The sequence below is a fragment of the Antedon bifida genome, chromosome 5 (assembly GCF_963402885.1).
Source record: "Antedon bifida chromosome 5, ecAntBifi1.1, whole genome shotgun sequence".
Taxonomy (NCBI): Eukaryota; Metazoa; Echinodermata; class Crinoidea; order Comatulida; family Antedonidae; genus Antedon; species Antedon bifida.
The window spans coordinates 11,185,145-11,210,232 of record NC_136230.1 but is presented as its reverse complement, the minus strand read 5'-3'; the positions used below and the strand labels follow the sequence as shown (position 1 = coordinate 11,210,232).

Below are 25,088 nucleotides of genomic sequence, written 5' to 3'. Positions count from 1 at the left end.
TAGTTAACTGGGATTATACCATAGAATCAGACAATATTCCTAAAGTTACAGAATTCAAATTTCTAGGTGTTTATGTAAATAGTTCGTTGTCTTGTCATACACAAGTTAATTATATATGTTGTAAAGCAAGTAGATTGCTTGGTTTCATTTCAAAATGTAGTAAAAATATGTCCTGGTTAGCTATGTTGAACTTATACAAAGCTCTATTACTTCCAGTGGTTACCTACTGTTGTTCAATGTGGGCACCATTTGAGAAATCATATATTAATAGAATAGAAAGTATACAAAGGAAAGCAACAAGGATAATAATGTTTAGAAAGGAAGGTTCCTGGGACACATCTTATTTTCATAGGTTGAAAGTGCTTGAATTATTATCTATTGATGACTTGTTTAAATTACATAGACTTTCATTAGGATTTAAGGTGTTGAAAGGTTACTGTCCCCATTCTTTCAATGAGTATATTAAAACTAGTGAAAGATGTCCGGGTAGGCTTTTACGTTGGAATTCGAAAGGCAATACTTTTCATAATTCTGTTTTTGTTTCCTTTCCTAGACTATGGGAGCAAATACCAAATGACATAAAAGATTCACTAACAATTTCAATATTTAAGGCTGCTCTAACAAAACACTATATTTCATGTTATGTATAATTTATTTGTATTTTTCTTGTATATGGTTTTATCTTTAACTGATTGTATTGTATGGAGTGAGTGCAGAATCTGTTTGGGCTTTAGCCTATTCTCATTCCTGGTTATTTTTACATTGATGACCGAATAAATATTATTATTATTATCGAAGCCTGTAGAAAAAGCAATTTTTCAAGAAGTTAATGGCATGTAGGCCTAATTTTATTTACACTCGATAAAGGCCTATAAACCAAAAAATTGTTCCACAAACAGCATAAATGTTTGCTTAGCTGATTTTGTGTTAATGACATAATAATTTGTAAAAAAAAAAAACTACTGGGAAAAAACCTCAAATAAAAATAAAGGTGCTATGAAAAACTCCAAACTTACATCATAACTACTACGAACAAGTTCAATAATGTTTCTTGAATCACTAGCTAGTGTTCCCACAGATCCACCTGGGAAAAACTCATTTACAACTTCCTGTTGAAATGAAGAAATCAAAATTAAAATATACCTCATACTCCGGATGGGACATAAAGCTGCTGGTCCCTTGTACAATACATTATAAAGAACTTGGTACATTATTCAAAAAAGAGCAGGGGTCATCTGTTGCCGTGCTGATCTGGGTAGATGCTGCACTGCTGGCAGGTAGATAAATCATTTATTTCCGACCTAATTTTTGGAATGGAATAACTATTACATGACATTAAAATGGCATATTCAACCATAATTTTTCAGGGAACAATATATCTATAAGTTGATCAAGTAGCAGATATACTAAACCCACTAATAGGACTAGCATAATGGAGTATTCTAAAGAACTAACACAAGATACTAGAAATGTATTCTATCTTTATGATTCAACATATTCAAGTACCTGATAAAGAGCTGGATCGTCACGCTGTTTTGATTTTGCTACTGCAAAAATTGGAATTACATTTCTTTCTAATAATTTTTCATGAAGCTGTCCTAAAGATGGAAAATCCTGAAAATAAACAAAGTAAATGTAAAATATGTATATCAATCATACTTTGTATTGAGAGAGGGAGTGGAATGCATAACAAGAAATTGATATGCATTTAAGAAAGCGTGGGTTCAGATAGTGCATGCGCCATTTTGTCTTGTTTCCCCTCTGATAGAATTATGTGGATTTTTAATAGATAATACAGTCAACTCTCCCAATATCAGAAATCTTTGGGCTGGGCTAAATGTCTGGCAATTCTGGTATTCAGAATTTGTTTTTAATAGTAAAAATTAATTTTTACGTCTGGTTTTGGGAAAGTTTCCAGTTTTCAGAGAGTTCAGTTGGTAGGGTTGACCGTATTATTATTAGTTATCCGCTTGGTATACCAAGCGGATAACTCCTTGTTATTGTATGAGATCAATATTTTTTTTCTGTATTATTCTTCTTTCCTTCCTTCCTTTTTGTGAGTCGTGTTCCTCTAAAATGTGTAAACATAACATTTCATAACTTTGACAACATATGGGCATTTACGTGAAGTTGTGCACCTCCTATTTTTGAATGACGTCATAGTTGCGCAACGTGACTTACGCGCAATTTTATGAATTTCAATGATTGATCATAGATTAAAAACCAAAAGTCATTTAGTATTGACACTTTGACAAAATTTAAGTCATATCAGGGGCAAACTTTCTACGGATTAAAAATGGCATGTTTCACAAGAAGTTACGCGCGCACGCGCATTTAAAATTTCAGAATGCGCAAAATTAATTTCTAATCAACTTTTTACGCGTTTCTTGTCATTTTGAGCATGTCAAAAATTCCCACGGGCGCGCATTTTTTTACGCGCGCGGTGCGCACGTAGCGTTAAAAACATATTTTTTTCTCTTGAATTATATTTTTCAAGCCTTTCCTAGTAATTTTGAAAACAATTTAGACCTTTTCCAGTTTAAATAACGCCATACGAACACGTTGAATTAGACAATTCGTGCGCGTTTTTTATGAAAAAGCTTAAAAAATCGTCAAAATTATGTCTTTTTTTAAACAGTCATAGTTTCTAAAGTAAACCGTTAACCGTTTATTTTTATTACAAAATCTAGAAGTTGATGAGTTGTAGATATCGGATCATGCATCAATAAGGCTAAAAAAACATTTTGACATCATCGTATGGCCACACGAATGTAAAATATAGGATTTTTGTCTCTTTCGTTATTGCTCATCACATTCAATGGAGCGCATCACGCTTATCTATATTCCTTTTTCTCCTACATTTATATATTGTGTAGGTCAATCAACTTTCTTTAGCATGAGATAAAAATATTTTAATTTTTATGACGTCATCATGCCTAAAAATTTTAATTACGTGGGTCATTAATTTCATCTTTACAGTAAATTTTAATCTGTAATAGCTCGTAAGAATAAAATGTGATAATCACGATTAAAACGTTTTCTGGAAGCTATTGGATTGTAGATACGAATTCATGTAAACATTTTGCCAATCGGATGTTGTGACGTCATCATATGGCCAGTTGAATAAAAAAAGTCGTATTTTCATATTTTGCGTAATAGTTCATCACATTTAAAAGGGTGCGCATCTATACTTTACGTATTCAAATTTCTTCTACACGTTAATATGTTGTTCCTGAGATAATTTCCTTCTGAAATTGCTATTTAAGTGTTTCATTTTGATACCGTCGCCATGTTAAAAATTGGAATAAATGGCGGGTCCCGTAATTTCACCTATTCTACACTGTATGTAATATGTATACAGCTTATACTGTTTGCATGTATATACTATATGACACAAAATTGACAGAATTCAGCACTAACAGCATATCATATTCTTCAGTTCTTGTCATAATGCCATAATCTTTATCTGTGTGCAATATTCCAACGTATGACGTGCACGTGGCGTTTGTCGTGGTGCGGATAACTAACTCGTCAAAGTGACGAGTTTCATGTCTAGTTATTATTGTAATTTAATTAATTTTGTTTTTATTATTTTACTTGGTTTCAATTTAATCTCATATTTGGGCTATTGTCCGTATTTACATAAGTAACACAACAATGAAAAATGAAATCAGAAAAGTAAATCAGAAAATTAGTTACATTTTTTACAGAATGAGTATAATATCCTTGATCATCTAAATGACATTCACCATCATTGGGTAAGGTCAGCCCGCCAACCTAAAAGAAAAATTAAAAACATTTGGTTGCAATTTTTTTTTCTTCCAGTTATGAACTCACTCATAATGTGAGTGAATTATTTACAATAATTAAATTATGACTAAATATTTTAGCCAGCTACCCTTCAAATGTGTCAGCTACCCCTCAAATAATCTAGCAAACCTCAAATGAGACAGCTACTCCTCAAATGGTACAGTTACCCCTCAAATAATCTAGCAAACCTCAAATGATACAGTTACCCCTCAAATAATCCAGAAAACCTCAAATGATACAGCTAACCCTCAAATGAGTCAGCTACCCCTCAAATAATACAGCTACCCCCCAAATGAGCCAGCTATCCCTCAAATGAGACAGCTACCCTTCAAATGAGACAGCTACCCCTCAAATGATAAAGTTACCCCTCAAATGAGATAGCTACCCCTCAAATGAGACAGCTACCCCTCAAATGAGACAGCTACCCCTCAAATGATATAGTTACCCCTCAAATGAGCCAGCTACACCTCAAATGAGCCAGCTATCTCTCAAATGAGCCAGCTACCCCTCAAATGAGCCAGCTACCCCTCAAATGATATAGTTACCCCTCAAATGAGCCAGCTACCCCTCAAATGAGCCAGCTATCTCTCAAATGAGCCAGCTACCCTTCAAATGAGCCAGATATCTCTCAAATGAGCCAGCTACCCCTCAAATGAGCCAGCTATCTCTCAAATGAGCCAGCTACCCCTCAAATGAGATAGCTATCTCTCAAATGAGCCAGCTACCCCTGATATCTTATACATTTTTCTACAAACCTTGCCATCAAGTGCGAAGTGAAATCCTGCATCACTCATATAAATAATAAAATGTCTTGAATAATTACGCCAACCTATTTGCTCCTAAAAATCAATGACATCAAATGATCATTAAAAGTGTGGAAGGCCTTCTCTTGGTTGGGTTTCATTTTGAATTCATGTTAAAGATGAAAAAAAAAACATGAAAATTGAACTTAAGTCTTAATAAAAACAGACTTTAAATAGGCAATTTTGTAGTTCTGATAAAGTTAATCACAAAAAATGTTTTTTAACTTATAAAACTTAGTCAAAAGAAACAGTTAAATTAAACACAAATCAAACAAAACATTGTAAACAGTACGATCACAGTAGGCCCACTATTGTATGTCAGTGAAGTCAATTATTAATTGTTAATACATTAAAATTAAATTAATAGTATTGACACGTCATTTGATTGATAGTTAAATCAATATAAACATAAAATAATAAACTACTTTTGATCCATCAATATTATGTAGGTTAATTTAGCATACAAACTACCACATCCAAAATGTGAGTCATTAAACAAGTAAATAGGTAAAATTAGATACCCTGCAGACAGTAGCTTGCATCAGGGCATCAAGTCCACCCTCGGGTCTATCAAGACTCATCGAAAAGGTTTGATCTTTAAGTGTTCTCTGAAAAAAAAAAAAAGAATATGTGCAATTATAAAAAAGATAATTTGGTATTTAAACAAAGTCCATTATGAAAAGCAAGGCTCAGATTTTAGTCTATATTGGTTGGTTTTCACATTTTTTGGCTTATCGCATGACATCACCATTTTCACTTGCATGTTGAATGGGACCATTGAATATCACTGTTATCACTGAATGCAACAACATTACTAATGTCACATGATATAAAATAGTAAATTTGGTAAGTAAAAGTCTTCAATTCGAAGAATGGGTTGTTTTGTGTGAGCAAGTGATGTTTAATATGCGCTTGGAGCATTAAATCCTGAACCATGTCAGTAGCCCTTAATATAGCCAATGCCAATACCAACAAAGTCTAGGGACTCAACAGAGTGTATTTTACCTCAAATAAATTAATATCATCAACCAGTGGAATGACATTTCTAAAACCATAAGGTTGTTCACAAAAATCTCCCTCTAGAAAACATGGATTGTCACGTCTAAAAAAGAAACAAACAATGATTGAAAAATGTAAATAACTACAAATTCAAGCAAACAAGCAAAAAATAAAAATGAGTACACCAATGTATTTGAACATTTCATGACTGATGAGTAATTTATAAGATATACTGCCCTCTATAAAGATATAAGTGTACATATTTAAAACAATGTACACATTTAATTAAAATAAGGTAACGCATGCATACAAATCAACTGGTTGTACATTTTCTTAAATTAAAGAGCAGTATCTACTTAAAATAATGCCATACATTGTTTTAAACAAGAAATAAGTTTATTTAAAATAAACAATGGTAGTGATTTTAGGTGTTGGGGGAGGGGCCTCACTTATTTAATATATAAGAATATAAAAACTATATTATACATCAGTGGTTCTGATATCTAGAGACTTTAAACGCGCCATCATTTTTACAAAATAAATCCAAACATAGTTGGTGCAATCAAAAGAACTGGTAGCAGAATCTAGTCGCCGCTCCAAGTCATCATATGCAACAAAATTCAATGACATGAAAAAGGAGTCTAGTGCCTATGATAAATATCTACATTCAATATTCATTTATACCCACAATAATTGGGATAAATTGAGATAGTAGATCATGCAAATTATTAGGAAACTCCTGTGGTTATCAAGAGACTAGAGTCTGTATACATTGTTTGCTAGGTATTAAACAGTAGACCTAGGCTTCACATCCAAAACTTCTTTATTAAAGAATTCCACCTTTCAAACCATCACAAAATAATTCTTATAAGTTTTCCCCCCAGCAAGTTTTATTTCAATGCTGAATCTACCCATCACCGAGGAATCAATTCAAATAGGTAATCACATAATTCAAAAGAACGCTATCAAATGAATGATTTTTATAATAGCTTTGACAAGGTAAGCATGAAACATGCATATATGGAAATGAAATAGCTGACATGAAATATGCATGCACCAGTCTGCTAATGATTCAGTCAGGAGTAATGCTACCAAGGATTCACTTAGTGATTTACAAGGGCATATGCAACTGACTATCTTGTCTTTCACATCTTGAGATGCAACTATAGACCATTATTGAAAAAACTTATTCATTTTTAAGTTTTACGATTAAGAAAAGAGCCTTTTTTATAAAATTGTACTAAAAAAAAAAAATTACCGTAATCAATTCACAATGCGCTCAAATGGTAAATTGTTCAAAATAGCCATTATTTTGCACTGCAGCCAAAAATCGCACGGAGACAACTGGATTGAGTGTTTTTAACTGTAATATCTTGAGGACAGGAAGTTATCAATTTAAAAGTTTATTTTAATAATAGATAAGAATATTATTCTTATCTTGTCATTTTATTGTTATTAAATATATAAAAATATGTATAGGCCCATTCTTGTAATAATAAAAATTAAATTAAATTTGGACTTTTAGAGAGCATAATGCATATGTATGCGCAAGCTTCACAAGAAAAAATTAGTTTTCAATAAAATACGAGAAACTAAACTACCAAAATCTTGAAATTTCTTCATGTCATTTAACAGCAATTATATATTAGTATATATTCGATAAAATGTGTTCATAGTCCTGACCGTGACAATACTGACAGTGTACTGTAAATTGTTTCAATCAAAAATTTGTCTGTTGACATTTTCTTATTTACAATCTCAATTGTTAACAATATAAACAAATACAATACAATACTGTGTTCTTCAAAAAAAGGTAAACCAATAATTATTGTTTGTTCATCATGTAAAAGTACATAACATACAATAGAGATTACAAATTGTAATTGTAATTGTAAGACTGTAAAAGTAGTCTACCATTAACAATTGCAACTAGGTCACAGGAATACAGTACAACTTAAGATCTCCTGTGAATGTTGGATAAATAAAGTACCTTTTTATATGAAATAAAATTAATATTAAATTAATTATTAAATTGATATTACAAGTTTAAGACACTGGGATATAAGATATTATTATTTTTTGTTGAATATGCCATTTTAATGTCACATAATAATTATTCACTTTGACCACAAAATTACCTGAAAAAAAACTGTAAATTAAAGCAAAACATAGTCTATCAGACCAGGGAGTTGTAAAAAACTCCCTGATCAGACAAAGGTTTTTCATTAAAGATGCAACTGTCCCCCAAACATGAAAATTAAAGATTAATAAATAAAAAAGACTTTGAAAAAGCTATTTCGCAGTTTTTTAATTAATCACTTATACAGAAAAAAAAATAAACACAAAAAAAACTGTTAAATTCAACCAAAAACCTGTTGACTTTAAATTACAGATTTTTTATGTAAATGATTTTTTTTTTCAATACAATTTTTGGTTAAAGTGAATAAATATTATGTGATATTAAAATGGCATATTCAACCAAAACAGCCTAAGTTGTTCTGTTCAATCAAACCATTCAATGAACTTAATTCACACAATGGTATGGATCTTTATCAGAAATAAATAAATAAAGTTCAAGTTTCTGTTTATTGTATTGTAGAATGTTAAAATGGATAACATGTTGTTGTAAAAAAGTAAATTGTCATGCATTAGTTGTGATACCTAGGCGGATTCAAAAGTTAAAATATGAGGAAGAAAATGCCCAAAAACCTTAATGAAAAAAATAAACAATGAATTTTCCCTTTAGAGTGTATTGAACCAGGGAGTACAACTCCTTGATTAAACCAATGTGTCTTGAATCTACCTCAATATCAAAGAATATACTAGGATGTTTTAAATAAATCATTAATATACAGTAAGATCTACACTAGAATATTTCAAAAGTTTGTTTTTTTTTACAGCAGACAGATATGAAGGTATTATTAGAACATTTAATATTTCCAAAGACAGACAAACTATACAAAATAACACAATTCCTGGTCTATAACCTTTTTTCACAACATCTATTATTTGGATTTAAAAACATAGACAATTAATTTAGTTTGATGTAAAATACATTGTAGTGGTATTAGTCATGTTTATGACACACAAATCTTGCGACCTAGATTTTAATGTTGAAAGTTTAATTAGATAAAGATTAATTATTAAAACTTCATTATTCTAGTTTTCATCAACCACTGCACAATTAAATGTCAATAGAGGCACTAAGTAAATTGTTTTAAAAATTTACTTTCAAATTAATATTTAAACATTATAAACATGTTGGATGCATCATGCGGTATTATAATTTACAATCAAGGACTTATCTTATGTGTATATGGTTCTCAAATATTTTGGCTTAAAAGTGGGCCATAAGGTTCTGAAAAAATGGGGTGTCCCTGGCCTGAACATTAGCTAAATGATGGCGCTGTTGCAGATGCCAACCAAAAAGACAATCTACAATTCATCCGATTAAACTAATTTCCATTCGATTTTAGTTATTTTATAGTGATTTTCACCTGTGTTTACAGTTTACAATTTTCCTGCAAGTATAATCTGAATTGTGTCTAGTCTAAATAAAATTTAATTTAATTTGATCACTATTTTTGCTGACTTTGCAATGAAATAAACAAGAAAAAACAATTTTCAAATCAAATGTCGCTAGTCATAAGGGTACCCAAAAAAACTTTCTAAAGAAGTACATTATAGCATGATCGTGTGAGAAAATCAAAAAAGTTTGATCAAAACCTTTTCATGTTAAAATATGAAAAGATATTATCTCATGAGTAAATTGTTATAAAAGAAATACATCTGGGACCGCTAGGGTGAGTAACCAGGACAGTTATATACACAACAGCTTTTGAACTGTGTTCGCCTTTCTCAGAATTAAGCATAATTTATATACCGTAGATGTTGGAAGATATTCTATTTTTTTAGTCACGTGCAACGCAACTCTACTCTAACTTGAGCAGGCGACTGGTTCTAAAATGAGCAAACATATTTGTTCCACTGAGTAGACATAGCACTACAGTAATACTATTGTAATACCATGGACCTTCATAAGTCCATGGTAATACAATTATTCTCTTGTATTCAACATTATGTAAACATACAATACTATTGTGTTACAGTATAATACTTATCTACTATGGTAAATAGAAGTTTTAATTCAAGTTCATCATAGCTTTTGTGTTGACTGGAATTCTGAAGTAGGAGAGGCTAAATAATGCTTTTTTTGAAATATTCTGGATTAAACAATCTAAGTATTTTCATTGATGATTTGAGTGGAATTATTTGAAGGTAAATTGTCTATGAGATTAGCTTGAACATCTTTTTTGGTGTAATTCTGTCATTAATGGTTTGTTCACACTGCACTAAATTCCTTGGCAGTATAACATTGACATTAACAGGATTATTGAGCATAAAAATTGTCTTTATTCATAATGATGTTTCCCCCACAGAAATTGTAAAAAAAAAACACCTAATTTAGAATTGTGTATTATCAAAAAAAAATTATTTAAGGTGACAACCTGGGTCAATAGCAAATATCTCACAAAAACATAAATGCTCAAAACATCAAATTCATTTTTATACACTGACATTGTCCATGCATTTGATATATGTTACCCTTGGAGAACAATGTGTTGCTTTTAGAAACAGTACAAGAAATAGAGATTGCTGAAAAAAAATTGCCAAAACAAAAGAAATTCGAGTTTTGAGAGATGTAACACATTTAACCTAAGAGTACATATAGTGTCAACGCTAATTTTTAGTAGAATATTCAATATTAATTTTAATTTTAAATTTCTAAATATTGTTGAAAATAATAACAAGCCAATTCATTCTTGTGATTTAAATCATTGTATGTTTTACCTTACCATCCTAAGCTTATTTTGTTTGTTGATGGTCAGCTTATTACAGTAACTTTGTTGTATAAATAATGGTATTTCAAAAAGCTTTATTTGCAGTGATATGAATTCTAGTTGAGGCTGGTTCATGCATAATTAAATGAATTATGGGGAAAGTCTTCAATACTTCACAAGCAAAAGTAAATTAATTATAGGATAAGTCTTCAAAAACGTCACAAGCAAAATGCATCATGGGAAAATCACACAAGTGGTAGACCTAGGCCTATATTGTTATAACCCTAAAATAGTCAACATATTTTAGTCCTTTTTTGGAAAACTTGTTTTATTACTTTATACAGTACAGTAACAATGTTGATACACTGCAAGTATACTATAGTGTGTCTGTCTTTGGAAACATAAAAGGTAAAGGTTTATTTAACCTGAACATTTCTATTTAAATACAAAGAATGAAGATACCAATGGCAGATATAGGATGACAAATGCAATCAAGGCAAAACCAAAATGCAATGAGTGTAGATCCTACAGATATTTAACTACAATAGAGTATAATATATCATAATGCAATTACATACAGTACGGGCATCCAGTCTACTTTACCTGTTGAATAATTCACCTCGAATACTAGTGATGGTTTGGAGAAAATAAAAGTAATGTCTAAATTACTGTTATAGGGGTTTTATTGCTATATTGCCTAGCCATAAGTTGGGGAAAAGACATGAATACTATAAAGTTTAAAGATTATAAGTTTCATTATTCATTCATTAGGGACGTTACATAGAAGGACTTCTCCAAAATTGTCGCCTTTTTGCATTCTGCCCTTATGTGTAAAGTCCCTAATATTAATTTTAGGCTAACATGCACTCATAAATTAGTTGTAGTTCAAGTATTGCACTTCATCAAAAACACTATTGAGATGAAGTTTACTGAATAAAATGTAGCAATTTTTAAGAAGAGGGACGTTTTCTTGTATAGAATTACGTGCTTCAATTAAGTTCCATGGTAAAAATACAGGAACTGAAGCCTTAGGGCCAAATTATACTTTCAAATTAAGATTAACTTATTACATCAAGGTCTTAGTACCTGTATGTTTAAAATTTGTATGAAATTAGAAACACACACATTACTTCTTTATAAAAAAAATTGGAATCAGCATGTTTGACTAATCATAGATATGATCTTGTGTCATCATTTATGAATTGATAGGTCCTAATAATAATTAAAATAAAGCAAGTAAATATTAAAAGCAATAACGTTTAGGTCCCTGACAGAAAAAAAGGTACCTAAAGGTTATTAAATTATCATCCCAATCCAATTAGCGTAAGGTTGGTGATCTAGAGACAGGCTAGTGATCTAAATTAGAGGTAATGTGGGTTTTGGTTGGTTTCATCCAAAAATGACATGCATGTTTTTAAAAGTGTTATTATTTAAAATTGTACTTAGTATAAAGTACAATTACATCAAAATAGGGTAAACATCTGACCAATTAAGATTGTTAAGATTGTTAAAAATAAGTATGAAATGGTTAAAAAAACACTTACTCAAGAGCATAGGATATTACATATGGAATGACTGTTTTATCTACAAATGATGCAAAACCAAGTTTTAGATCCTTTGTAACGGTTCCCATTTCTCTAGCTATTGAGATAAAAAGAATCATTGGTATTGTTAAAAAGATCAGAAATGTCTAATTTAAAACTAAAGCCAGTATTTAAAAAAAAAAATCTTAAATATATGGAACCTAATTTTTACATTTAGGTTCCAGTAAATTAAGTGCAATAGTAGATAATTAAATTGTTTTATTTCAAGTTCATTTGCATGAAAAACAAAATTTACCAAGATCTCCAATGACATTTTTCATGGTGGCTAAATCATCTCTCATGGAACGTGACAAGTCCATAACAAAATACATATCAACCGGAAAATCAACTGATGGACGAACAAGGAAGTCTATCTCATGAAACATTCCTAATTGAAAACAAAAACAAAACAAAATGTAAGAAAATAAAAATAAATATGGGAGATAAAATGAATTAATTAATATGTAGTTTCATTTAAGGATTTGGCAATGAGTATCATCTAACTTGGCGGGTAGCACACTGTAAATAAAGCATATTAATTTGCATGAGAATTTTACATATCATGTTTCAAACTCCTGCACATATACTGTACTTTTTAAGAACACTTACCAGTAAAAATGCAAACCTCCCAACTCTCCCGAAAATTGTGGGAGTCTCCCGATTTTTTTGGTTCTCTCCCGCGAAACCCAAATTTCCCCCGATTTTTTCATTTTTAAATAAAAATTTCCCGATTTTAAATAAGGAACATATACAATATGGCCAAGCCAAGTAATCACATTTTTAACGTTGGATTTTGTTGAATTGACAGGGCGTTGTGAAGTTGGTTGTTTAGTTAAAAGCAAAACGCAAATACCATTGTTCGTAAAAAGCATGGTAGGTCACGACGCGTACATACAAACAACAAATCACGTACGTACGCGTTGTGACGTTTGCTCCCAAATCTTTCCCATCATGCATCGCACACGCTATTTGCGATAAACCTTATTCAACTAGTTAAAATATTATTACCGAAAAAATCTCCCTATTTTTTGTCAATCCAAGTTGGGAGGTCTGAAAATGTTTCTCATACAACCCTCAGTTGAGGAGTTATGACTTTTTCAACAACATGGTGTTCCAAAATTTTCTCAGATCTCAGACACCCAAGTTTAGCAATGCATCACTGAATTCGTCTATTAAAAGTGTAATTTTGTCCATGTTTGTGTATAAACTAACAACTGCATGACCCATTTATGATTTATTCCATGCCATATTCTAATTTTACTATTACACCTGGCTAAACACAACATACCAGTATTATTACTAATGGGTGACTAATCTGTCATTTACATAATAGTTATTTACTTTGACCGAAAATTGGATAAAAATTATTCATCTGACAAAATGTAATTTAAAGCAAAAAATATAAATATAAAGTGAAAACATTATTTGTTATTATTATTTCTTCTATAGAAGTGATTAACTTTATTTTAAACTACAAAGTGGCCTATTCTTTCCCAAGTCGTTTTCCACTCCTAAGGAGCCCTCCAACCCTGGGTAGTTGGACTACTCATGCTCTGGGCCTCTTGAGCTCTGGGCCCATGGGTTTAGCCAGTGAGTGCTCATAGCCATTATGCCACTGCATAAACCCCTAGAGATAGATTCAAAATGGAAGCAGTGGATTAATTAATAAAAGTTACAATAGTTAGGTAAATCATGAATGATTCCACCGAACTTACGAGTTAAAATAACTATAGCGAGGCATTTAATGGAACAGTCAATCAATTATGAACTATTCTATCCATTCAACTCACAAAGAAGAAACAGGACATCATGTGGCAAATAATGTTTCATGGGAGCTAGCCAAAGGCTCTAAACTATTATTTTGGTGTTTAAAAAGACCATTAGTAAATACATTTTTACCAAATGAAAATAGACCTAATATCAGGTCATCAACAGTTGATGCCTGCCAGTCTTTTATCAAAGTGTGTTGGTCATGGTGTGTTTATTGCTAAAATAGGATTTTACTATGTTCAACTTTGGTTAGAAGAGCTTAAAATGACATAAACAGTTTGATATATGATACTGCATACCTTCACAGATCATTTAAAATAAATGACCATAACACATCATTGGAACAAAACAATCATAAAATAAAAACTAATTTTTATTAATTCATCAATTTTTCAGTAAATACACACATGTCTATGATTATGGTGTTTTGACTGAAGAAAGTGAGTGACAAGTCAGCAAGGTTTTGACAGTAGAAGGATGTGGACATCTGATAAAATCATAAACGCAAGATTTGCTTAATTATAACTGACAAAATAAGGTTTCCTAAACATCTTGATCACCTTAGGGCTAAAATTCTGACACAATTATACACAAATTAAATCTGGTTTTTAATATATCTCTTCCATTTTGAGTGGAAAACCACTTTAGCAAACAAAACCATACTGATGAAAGCAAAGTTTTGCCAAATTTGGAATAATTAGTAACTTGTTTACAGTATATTATGCAAAAATGAGTTTTTCGGTTTTCAAACCAAAATACAAAACATAGGATTTATTCATCAATGTATGAGAATTTACACTAATCATCAATTGGATAGCTATTAATTTACGTCCATTACGCATTGAAAATAGTACATTATTCATGAATTAACATAATCCATCTATAGTAATCTACTCTGTGAAGTTAATTGAAAGCAATATCTAAACAGATTATCAAAGAGTCAGAACATAGGAGTATGTCAAAACATTATACTTATATTTGCTATATAACAATTGAAATTAATCTGATATTTATAACACACTTGAATGTATCCTTGGTATTATATTGGATAATTTCATATCAATTTCGACATTATATTGCATGGTAAAAGCTATATTTAATCGTTCTATTACACAGCGTCTTTGTACAATTTATTTTTAAATGTTGTGCAAATAAGAAGTTGTTCTATGAATTCCACAACCAAGATCAAAATCAACATTTTAAATAAGATTCCCAAATGGAAGCAGCAACTTGTGTTTTACAAATGTTTTTATTTGTTAATTAGAAGAGTATTCATTCTCTCCATTCAACTCATAAACTTTCATTTGTATGATACTTGATAATTTTGAATCCAAAAATATTTGTTATAAACATAAAAATACACATTTTGTAAAAAAAATAACTAAATGTTTAGCCATTGGATTTATCATCATTAGGCCATTTGTTGTAAAATACCAGAGAAAAGTAATGTACTGTAAATTACATCAACTTTGTGGAGACATTTCAAATGTCACTAATTCATGCATGATATATTCCTACTCTGAATTATAAATGATGAAGTTACCATACTTTCTGGTACAAATTAACTACCAGACACACTTATAGCAAATTTAATTTGTTTTTACATCCTATTGTAATCATTACAAAGTTATTCTAAACCAAATTATAAAAATAAATACAATGTATGTTATACTGGTATACATTTAAAAATGCATTTCCAACAATAAAGTTTAAACGCTGTGAAATTAAGTTCAAGGTAAAAGTAAAACTGGCAATAACTTAATAAATACAAATAAAAGCTGAGTTGATCATCAATATGTGTACCAAGATATTTGGTTTCATGAACATGTTCAATTGTCTGATCATTAACTATCAGATAATGTTTCTGTTTTCTAAAATCTAATATATTTTCTTTAGCTTTTTAAAAATGTATCTTAAGGAAAAGTAAAGATCATAATAAAGGAACAATTATGAATACCAATTTTTTTACAAATACTACAATATGTAAATCATTTTAATAACAGCAGGAATAAGGATATTTTGAGACTGAAACAAACAAAAAAATTACAAAGAAATACAATAAATAGTATAGGCTATGTTCATTATAGACTGGCCACCAGCATTTCTTTACCATACTTCCTTAAATTAAGCAGTGAACTTCTGGATATTGTAAAGAATGCATTATAGTGATAATTTAGTGGGCTAAACTACCTAACATTGTTTACAGTAATCTGCTTCCCATATCATATTTGGTAATTTGCAATGTTTGTTGCCATACTTAATCCATATTTTCCATTTGGCTTAAGCTGGCATTTTTTAAATTGCCAAGTTGTTAATTGAACTGAGATTCCCAAGGGTATTGAATACCAGTAGAGATAGCCTACCACTTAGCAGTTGTTACTTAATGAATGATGAGTCAAGAATCTAAGCAGCTGGTAGCCCTAGTAAAAAGTCTAGTAAAATATCAAATTAGTCAGGTGCAAGAAAAACAAAATCAGCATGCAACAATGTTATGGTAGGCTTGTTACAGTAGTAAATTTTAATATGTATCAAATGAGAAAGAAAACAAGATATAATAGGCCCTAGCTACTCTGCATTCTGTAATAAAGTTTAATATGATACCATAATTTTAGGATAATTTACTTGGCAAAATGCTTGAAGAAGTATTTGCCAAGTGTCTATAGCATCTTTGTATTAAAGCTTGTATGTTTGCATGATATGTCCTCAATTATAAAGTAAATTTATTGAATATTTAATAGCTACCTGTATATACCAACAGACCATGCTTATTGATTTTCAAGAAAATTAATATATTGATGACGTCACAAAATCACTTTGTGAGCTTTTAAAATAAAAAAATATATATATTACCATTACTTGGTGTTCACATTGAAAGAAAATGGTACAGTATAACTAAAACGTATAATAGTATTTATCAATAAATAATACCTAAAACTTTTCATAAATTTCTGGCTAAATTTCCCCACTTTGCGGAGTATATTTAGTACATGCTTGAAAAGAAATAAATGTTAAATATCCTCTTGAATTTATCAATCATCATGAAGAGTTTTCAATTTTGTACATGATAGGGATGTATAGCACTTTACTATACCCTATAAATAATGCTCTAGCATCATATCGAGAGGATTAGCAAAATAATGCATTAACACACTGATGGAAGGGTAACGAAACAGTATCGAAGGCTTTCAGAATATTATTAGTCAATGTGTAAAACATATATAATCTAGTGCTTGACAGCTCTCACCAGTCAGCTTGTCTCTACAAAGCCGATCGATGATGCTGTTATGTTTAAGCTTTCAAAAACAAAAAATAATACACTACAAAATTAAACTACATATTATAATTATGAAAACTTTAATAATGTCTGTATGGTGGCTGTGAACACCATTACTGTATTAACTAAAAATATATCTATACAAAAAAGAAATCGATTTTTGTAAAAAAAATCACTCAAAAGTACAGCTTTGGAACAGCTACAGTATGATCTTCTAAAGTAGAATCTGGATTGGCTGAGATGATATAAGCTTTCTTCTTTTGTTTTGTCATTTTTAAACTGACGATGATCTATCACAGTTTATTTCCGAACTTAATTTGTTTGGTATAATTTTATAAAAATGTAATTACCGTCTCATGGGCAGTAAACGTTAAGCTGGTTTTCCACTAGACAAATTTATTTGCATAAATTTAAAAGTGTTGAATAATGCACATACGTATATATGATTTAATCTAATTTTTGTGATGTGAAAAATGCGCAAAAAATCAGAAGTCGGGAATGTTCGATTCGCGCAAATATATTCGCGTAGTGGAAAACAGGCTAACATAGACATAGAGGGAAAGCGAGCAGGAGATACTGTAAGGCTTTCATGTTCAAATATTGCACCCTATTACATTGATCCTTTCCCACACTGTCTTCCTGTATTTTTTTGCCATTCAGGCTTGCAAATAGGATAATGATGAAGGTAGGAAATCCTTTATCATACCCCAAGTTTATATTGCCAAACAAGTTTATAAATTAGGCTCCATGGATCGCCTCTTGTAAATCGTAGTAATGAAATAAAAACACAAAGCCAATTATGAGCTAAACTTGTTTTATCAGGTATCTGAATTTTATTGAAGGCATAGAAAGACTGATTAGAATCAGCAGAAAAGTGTTAGAAACAGACCTATGTCTTTTTTTAGCAAAATCAACTGCTCAAAACCAAATGGGCTAGCTAGTATCTTACTGCCATTCCCATCAAGAGTGGTCATTATATACAGTTTGGGACAACAATGCTAGCTAATCTTCTTGTTATAATCAGACATGTGAAACAGACTTTAATTATTTTTATGGAATATTTTTATATGTATACACCTTGACCTTGGACATTAAATAAAAAAGATAAAGCTGTCAAAGTGCTGGTAGTTAAATAAATATTTGTATGTAAACATGACATGGCAGATAAGATAAACTGATACACAATTCCTCAATCTACTGGGACCTTGTTCACACACACACACATTTTACAATGTTTTAGTGTACAAATCAAATTTGTTGCCTGAACAATCAATGTTTTAACATACAACATGTTGTAAAACACTGACCATAAGTAATATTGGAAAACAGCGTACAGTTTTTGCATAAGATGTCATGAGGTAATTTCCCACATGATCGCAATCAAAAATGTTACTGGGTTTGGTCTACTAGCATTCCTGCTCCCAAAAGTAATCCATTCAAAGAAGCACTGATGAAGAAAGTCTATCAGTGGTGAATAATAGAGTGTGATCCCGGGATATGACTAAACTTCGGCTTTAGTTGATAGAAGATTGAAATGTTTTGTTAGAGCTATATATATAGTATACGATGTTTGATTGTACTGTATTAGTGTAAATAGTTTGTTAAATAGTTGGATGCAATTCAGTGTGCATGTTTCTAGGATGGTAACAGGAAGTGTCATGAAGAACAATAACCGTTTCTCAAACTCTCGTTTTTTCCTCTACAGTTTATAACTTTGATCTTGGTTGTACACTAATTAATATAGTTTGTTGGTAACATAGCCTTACAATTATTTTAAAATATATTTTTATGTCAGTAGTGACTGCCACTAATTGGGATACAACTTGAGACTGACAATTACTGCAATCATAAACTTCAACCCACCACACTCTATTAAGGACAAATATCAAAAGTCATATCTTTCAGGGCATCTACACAATTAAAACATTTTCTTAAGGCTCTAGAGTGTATAGTGATATTTGTCATATGCAGAGGGTAGTTGTTCAGAGTTCAAAATGACATACCTTTGTCCTCAATAAACATCTTTAGCATAAAAGCTAAAGTTCTTTCCGAGGCTAGACACTACAAGAAGAGAACTACAACATAAAGCTTACCTGGACGTATAGAAAGTTCAATCCTTTGAGGTCGTACCTGTACAGGCTGTTCATTATTAATATCTGCATCCCTAAGATCTTCATCCTGTTGATAAAATATCAGAATAACATTTTTATTATCAAATAGGCATACTTTATAAAAAACTATTTTATCTGTATGTAGGCCCAAACAGATGATCTGATCTACAGGTAGGAGGTTGGGCACCACACCACAACTATCCAAAGTAAAATAAATGTATTCTGTTACCTCAGGAATTGTATATTCAATTGTTGGGTTATTGAGATCAGCTAGTGGACATCCATTACTAATAAGATTCGTATATGTATCACATCTAGGTTTATCGTTGGTTCCAAAACCCTAAAAACAAAGAAAATTGTAACAGTATAAAATAAACTATATTCATATATATTTATTTTGTTATCAATAGAACTAGGCCAGAAGACATCAATTTTATAATCAATAAACAGATAGATAAATAATTAATGAAAGAGGTATTTGTTGAGTCCATTTTTTATTTTTGTAAATACAAATCATTCATTTATTTTGTTTTGTTTCAATCAAGCAAAAAAAAACATTACATAAAGTATAAAATAAACTATATTCATATATATTTATTTTGTTATCAATAGAACTAGGCCAGAAGACATCAATTTTATAATCAATAAACAGATAGATAAATAATTAATGAAAGGAAAATTGTTGAGTCCATTTTTTATTTTTGTAAATACAAATCATTCATTCATTTTTTTTTTTTTTTCAATCAAGCAAAAAAAAAACATTACATAATAAAATCAAAATTCCTATAACATTTTTGACATAAAGAAAAGGAGGAAAAATAAGTAGAACATTTATTTAATAATTTTACCCCAAAATATTTATATAAATACAATACATAACTATGACATCATGATCAACAAGAACAATGACATTGTTGTATTGTAACAATTTTGTTATGTCATTTTATTGCATTTCTTAAAATTATCTTTTATCAGACAGTATGGATAGTTATTCTATAGTTCTAGGATGAACATTTCCTTTGTTTATTTATTTTGATGTACATTTATCTATTTATCGCTTGTTATCTAAAATAGGCCTTAAAACTGAATTACTTTGTTTTCATGCTTAAAATACATAACCATGAATAATAACATTAAACTTCACCCTTAGTAGAAATAAAAGATGTATTCTTTAGTATTTAATTTAATTATAAAAAGGGAAGTATCTTATTACTCAATTTCATATGCAAGATTTTTGACCATGGAAAAAAAGTATGACGTATGCGTGATGCCGTGTTTGAACAGTGAGACGCGTCACCTGATAATAATTATGTAAATTGTTGCACAGGAACATCTTATTTTTAAAGAAAATGATTTTGATTGTACAATTAATTTATAACAGCTGTGGGTTGGGAACTCTTTTTTACTAACCCATTGCTTCTGGAAGCTAAAATGTTTCCTTTCAGTCCTATTGTGCCATTTTGAAGTACACTTTACTTAGAATTATGTAAGTTTTAGGTCTACATAAATCTGATATGACAATCAGTTGACAAATAATTGGAGTTTCTGATATATATATATACTATTTATAACTCACAGCTACAATCACTATACACTATACAGTATTTGCGGTGAAGTAAATTGTTTGAAGAAAATATTTATGAACTATATTAATAGTATTGTTTTAATTGTTCTCAATTTGTCCTAATTTCATTTTCCTGTCATTGTTTATGCTGGTTAAAAAATGTAAACATGAACAATATTTTAGTTAAAATAATTGTTTTACTGCAGCTGTGCTTGGCCTTTATAATGAATATTGATATATTTTTCTTTTAAACATAAATTCTGAATCAGCCCTAAAGTCCATTTTTCACTAGGGTAATCGGACAAATCTATGTTTTGATTGGTTACACAATTTTCATCTCACAAAAATTAATAGGTGAAAATATCAAGACATGGACACACAATGTTTTGAATTCCAATACATTCACCAAGTGGAAAACAGGCTTTAAATTGATTCAGAAGGAGGCCCTAGTCAAGAAGGTGACATTCAATGACCTTTGATCCTTGTTTACCCTTTCTCCTTTCTCAACCTCTTGGGTCCACCTATCTGTATGCTATTGTATTTGTTCATAAAGATTTGAGATGCTTGCATAAGGAAGAGAAAAATTGAATTTTTCGAGGAGTTTTGAAAAAGCGTACTGTTTTCAAAAAAATTAAGTGTGGTGTTATGTGTTGAAATGTATGGCCCACATTAGAACATGTTGCTATTGCGGAATGTTTAAATTCCAACATGTTTAATTCTGAGCAGTGTCTGACTGTACCAGATGGCATTAAGAAATGCATAAATAAAAAGACAAACCTTCCATAAATGTTGGGGTAAACATTCTGTAGACTTTGTTTGCGATTCCATTGACATACTCATGTATTCTATACACAAGGCCTACCTGTACCCACAGGATTCAATTAGTAGACTTACCATGACCAGTAGCCACGAAGTAGCAGGAACATGGGTTACGTTAAAATAATTTTTAGCTTTGATGAATTATAGTAAGATGTTTCTAAGGCATCATTTTAAAGCTATCGGGGGTTCACAACTTGCTATTTAAATTAATTTCAGTAACTATATAGCTTCAAAGTTTTTTGCCGATTGTACAAGCATCAGAACACAGCAGCATCCAAGCAACCACAACACTGTCTATGTCAAAAACTACTGCAATTTTCTATTTAATACGGACATTTGTTTTGTCCATACAATGTAATTCAGCTAAGTTCATTCAGTTTAAGGTGGTTGTAAACTTTAACTCTGCGTGAGTGAATTGAATCACGCTTCAAATTACTATTTACTTGCAGAAGAAAGTATAGCATGTACAAAATCACAGCATGCAATTCCCTCTAGTTTATTTTTATCTTACTGATTCAGCGAATGATCCACTTTAAATGCTGAATTATATTTGTCATTGTGTAACGATGGAAGAATTTCATGATGGATGAGCTGCCATTGTTTAAATTTCACTTTCATGTTTTTGTTTTTAAAAGTTATTTATTTGACTTAAGCAACTAAGTGCTTGTAAAGTAATTTACTTCTTGGGCAAGAGTCATAGAGAAGCAACTAAACAATGACATTACCGGAAGATCAAAATCAAGGGCCGGTTTCTGATGCAACATTGCAAATAACCGTTTAACAAAAAAAAACCCATAAAACCAATATATCTAGTAATCAACTACAATCTACCAAAACCGAAAGTGGTCAAACGATTGAGGTGCTATGGTAGACTTAAAATGGTCATTCTGTGCACCTTTTGGGTATTTACAAACATAATAACGATTATTTTGAAAATGCCATTTAAAGTGGTTATCACTGAAAGTGAAATGAACAGCATGACTATCAATAATAATCAATAACAACAAAGTTGGTACAGTTTTTCAAAGAGAATCAATTTTTTTTCAATACAAACTGGCGCCTTATGAGTTGGGTCTATTTAATAGCCAATCAGTATTTATTCTCACAGCTAAATATTTTTGAAAAGTCAACACTAATATATAATTTTCAATTTGAAGCTAATAGCAAAACATTAATTGATAAACAGTGTAATGTACAGCATGGTACACAAAAATAACAACAAACAAACAAATACAGTAGGAGTAGAGAAGAATAGTTGTACATCATAATGGAGCTTTTAGTATTTGGGTAGTTATGACAACAGCTTAATGAGTTTTTAAATGCTATAGTTGTCATAATCTAGTATGCCTTTGGGATTAGTATGATATCCTGGTTAAAAGTGCTTTTCAGGGACATTTAACACTCAATTATTTACTTTTTCAAGAAACATGTTATTACCTAAACACTACAGCATTTTATAACCATTAGTTTGTTATGACACCAGGACAGTCCCTTATAATTATGTCCAAGGATTGTAACAAATTGTATTAAAATAATCAAATGTTTATTCATTTCTTCATTTTCCACCTTTCAACTCGCATATTGATATAACTTTATCAAGCAACTAGATCCTAAATTTTATTTTTGAACCTGTTCTTCTACTAATCGAATAATAAATATGTTTAAAATTGTATTCTAAATTATAATTTGTATATTAGTTTTTGGATGGTCCATACATTAATCAAAGTTTCAAATACAAGTTGAAGTTGGATACAATATTGTTTTTATTAGGTTTTTATTAAAATACCATAGATAGATGAACACTTTATTTCAAGACCATGTTAAACATTGAATTTACAATTGTACAAAAAATAAGACTATTTTGTTTATGTAGATCATCTTGTGTGTATGTTTGTGAATAGACTTTTTTATTTTTTTATTTTATGTCTTTAGGCAATGTGGCCAAGGATTACCAATAGTGAATTAATCACTGTCCTATCAGATAGGTGGTAATCCCCCAGACACAGGGGCTATTTTGTGAACCAGTTCACCGGGGTAACCCCCTACTCTTTTCGAATAATGAACTGTGTACACTGGACGTACGGTTTATAGTCCTTATCCGACAAGACTTGTTCCACCACCAGAACTAGGAGCGAGTCGGCCTCGAACCCTTTCCGTTGTTGTTGTACGCTCGGCCATCGCTGTGCGCTCGGCCATTTGACTCGCTGATTGCAAGCCTTATATTGGACAGTGAAACATTGATGTCCTTGGCAATGTACTTAAATAAAATAAATAAAAAACATAGTTTGTAAAGAGTAATGTACAGTACTATGGATTTCTTTTTAAAGGTAAAGTTAACAAGCAAAAGTGCATTATTATTGTTGATTCCATGGTAAAAAGAATTTTCAGTACACAGTAATACACAGCTTATATAGTTAACCTATTTAGATCTTTATCATGACAAAATTGTTCTGCTCTGTATTTCTATCTATCCATATACGCACTTATAGCTCATCAGCAATAAAAGGTATAGTTTGTGTCATGTAGATAGTCATCAAGTTTATGCCTCATTACACAGACTTTTAGCAAATGATCGGCTGTTTTGATTACATATCAAAGAAACATATGGAGATTCAGTATCCTGAATAAAAATACAACCAAAATACAGGAGTTATAATAGGGCATGGTAGTAGTTTGACAGATGGATTATATGCGAGGCATATTGTAGCATTGCAATCATGGTAATAGTCATGGGGAGCTATTATAGTTCCATGGAATAGTAATACAGGAACTTATTAACTGCAACGGAAGTAATAATAACCACATAAATAACTAATATTAGTCAACAAATAGCTTAAACTATGTCAGACCATGCAGAAATAAGTTGTCAGACCTTGACTTTTGTTTATATTTTATAAACATAAATGTATACATATTATGTGTTTATGTGTATACATATTATGTGTTTATGTATATTTATGATGTTTTGTTTCTCTTGGAATGAGTAAATCTGACAATACACAATGAAAAGGATATGAATAGGTGTGATGCTCCATATTCCAGTCAGTTTTTAAATAATGACCTACATTTGAAAATAGCAAAATTAACTTGAAATTTATTCTCATTCTATACAATTGTTGACGTTTTGTAAAAATAATGCATATTACTTAAAAACATTAAAGGACAATTTGACCGAGGACCATATTTTTACAACGTATTAGGGATGCACATATGATTTCAGAACAATGGCGAGATTAAAGATATCGAGGCACGCGCTCGCCGTACAGCCGTCGCCGTATATTGCTGTGACGTCACAGGACACAGGACGGTTCTTACCTACCTAGCTAGGCTTAGTTTTGCAGGCATGGCTGATAAACAGCAGTAATGTATTTTTCACATTTTTAACCATTTAAAAACGAAAAAAGTTATTGCAATAACACCACAAAAATGTTTATTTTTACATTAAATGTAGTTTGTGAGCTTAAATTAGATCTAAAAAACGTAGGGAATGGGACTTTAAGCTAAAATCTATAGA

The 25,088-nt window shown here is 30.8% G+C and overlaps 1 protein-coding gene across 1 annotated transcript in view; it reads right to left on the bottom strand.

The window, feature by feature from the left end:
• Window positions 1-25,088, bottom strand: part of LOC144843315 (integrin beta-1-like) — a 44,475-nt gene that overhangs the window by 9,204 nt on the left and 10,183 nt on the right. The window contains exons 4-14 of the mRNA XM_078700108.1: window positions 19,421-19,531; window positions 19,174-19,258; window positions 12,293-12,424; window positions 11,998-12,094; window positions 11,057-11,080; window positions 5,619-5,715; window positions 5,135-5,221; window positions 4,566-4,649; window positions 3,709-3,777; window positions 1,507-1,614; window positions 1,017-1,109 (exon numbers count right to left, since the gene is read on the bottom strand). Coding sequence (XP_078556234.1) covers window positions 1,017-1,109; window positions 1,507-1,614; window positions 3,709-3,777; window positions 4,566-4,649; window positions 5,135-5,221; window positions 5,619-5,715; window positions 11,057-11,080; window positions 11,998-12,094; window positions 12,293-12,424; window positions 19,174-19,258; window positions 19,421-19,531 — 987 coding nt within the window. The remainder of the gene's footprint in view (window positions 1-1,016; window positions 1,110-1,506; window positions 1,615-3,708; window positions 3,778-4,565; window positions 4,650-5,134; window positions 5,222-5,618; window positions 5,716-11,056; window positions 11,081-11,997; window positions 12,095-12,292; window positions 12,425-19,173; window positions 19,259-19,420; window positions 19,532-25,088) is intronic.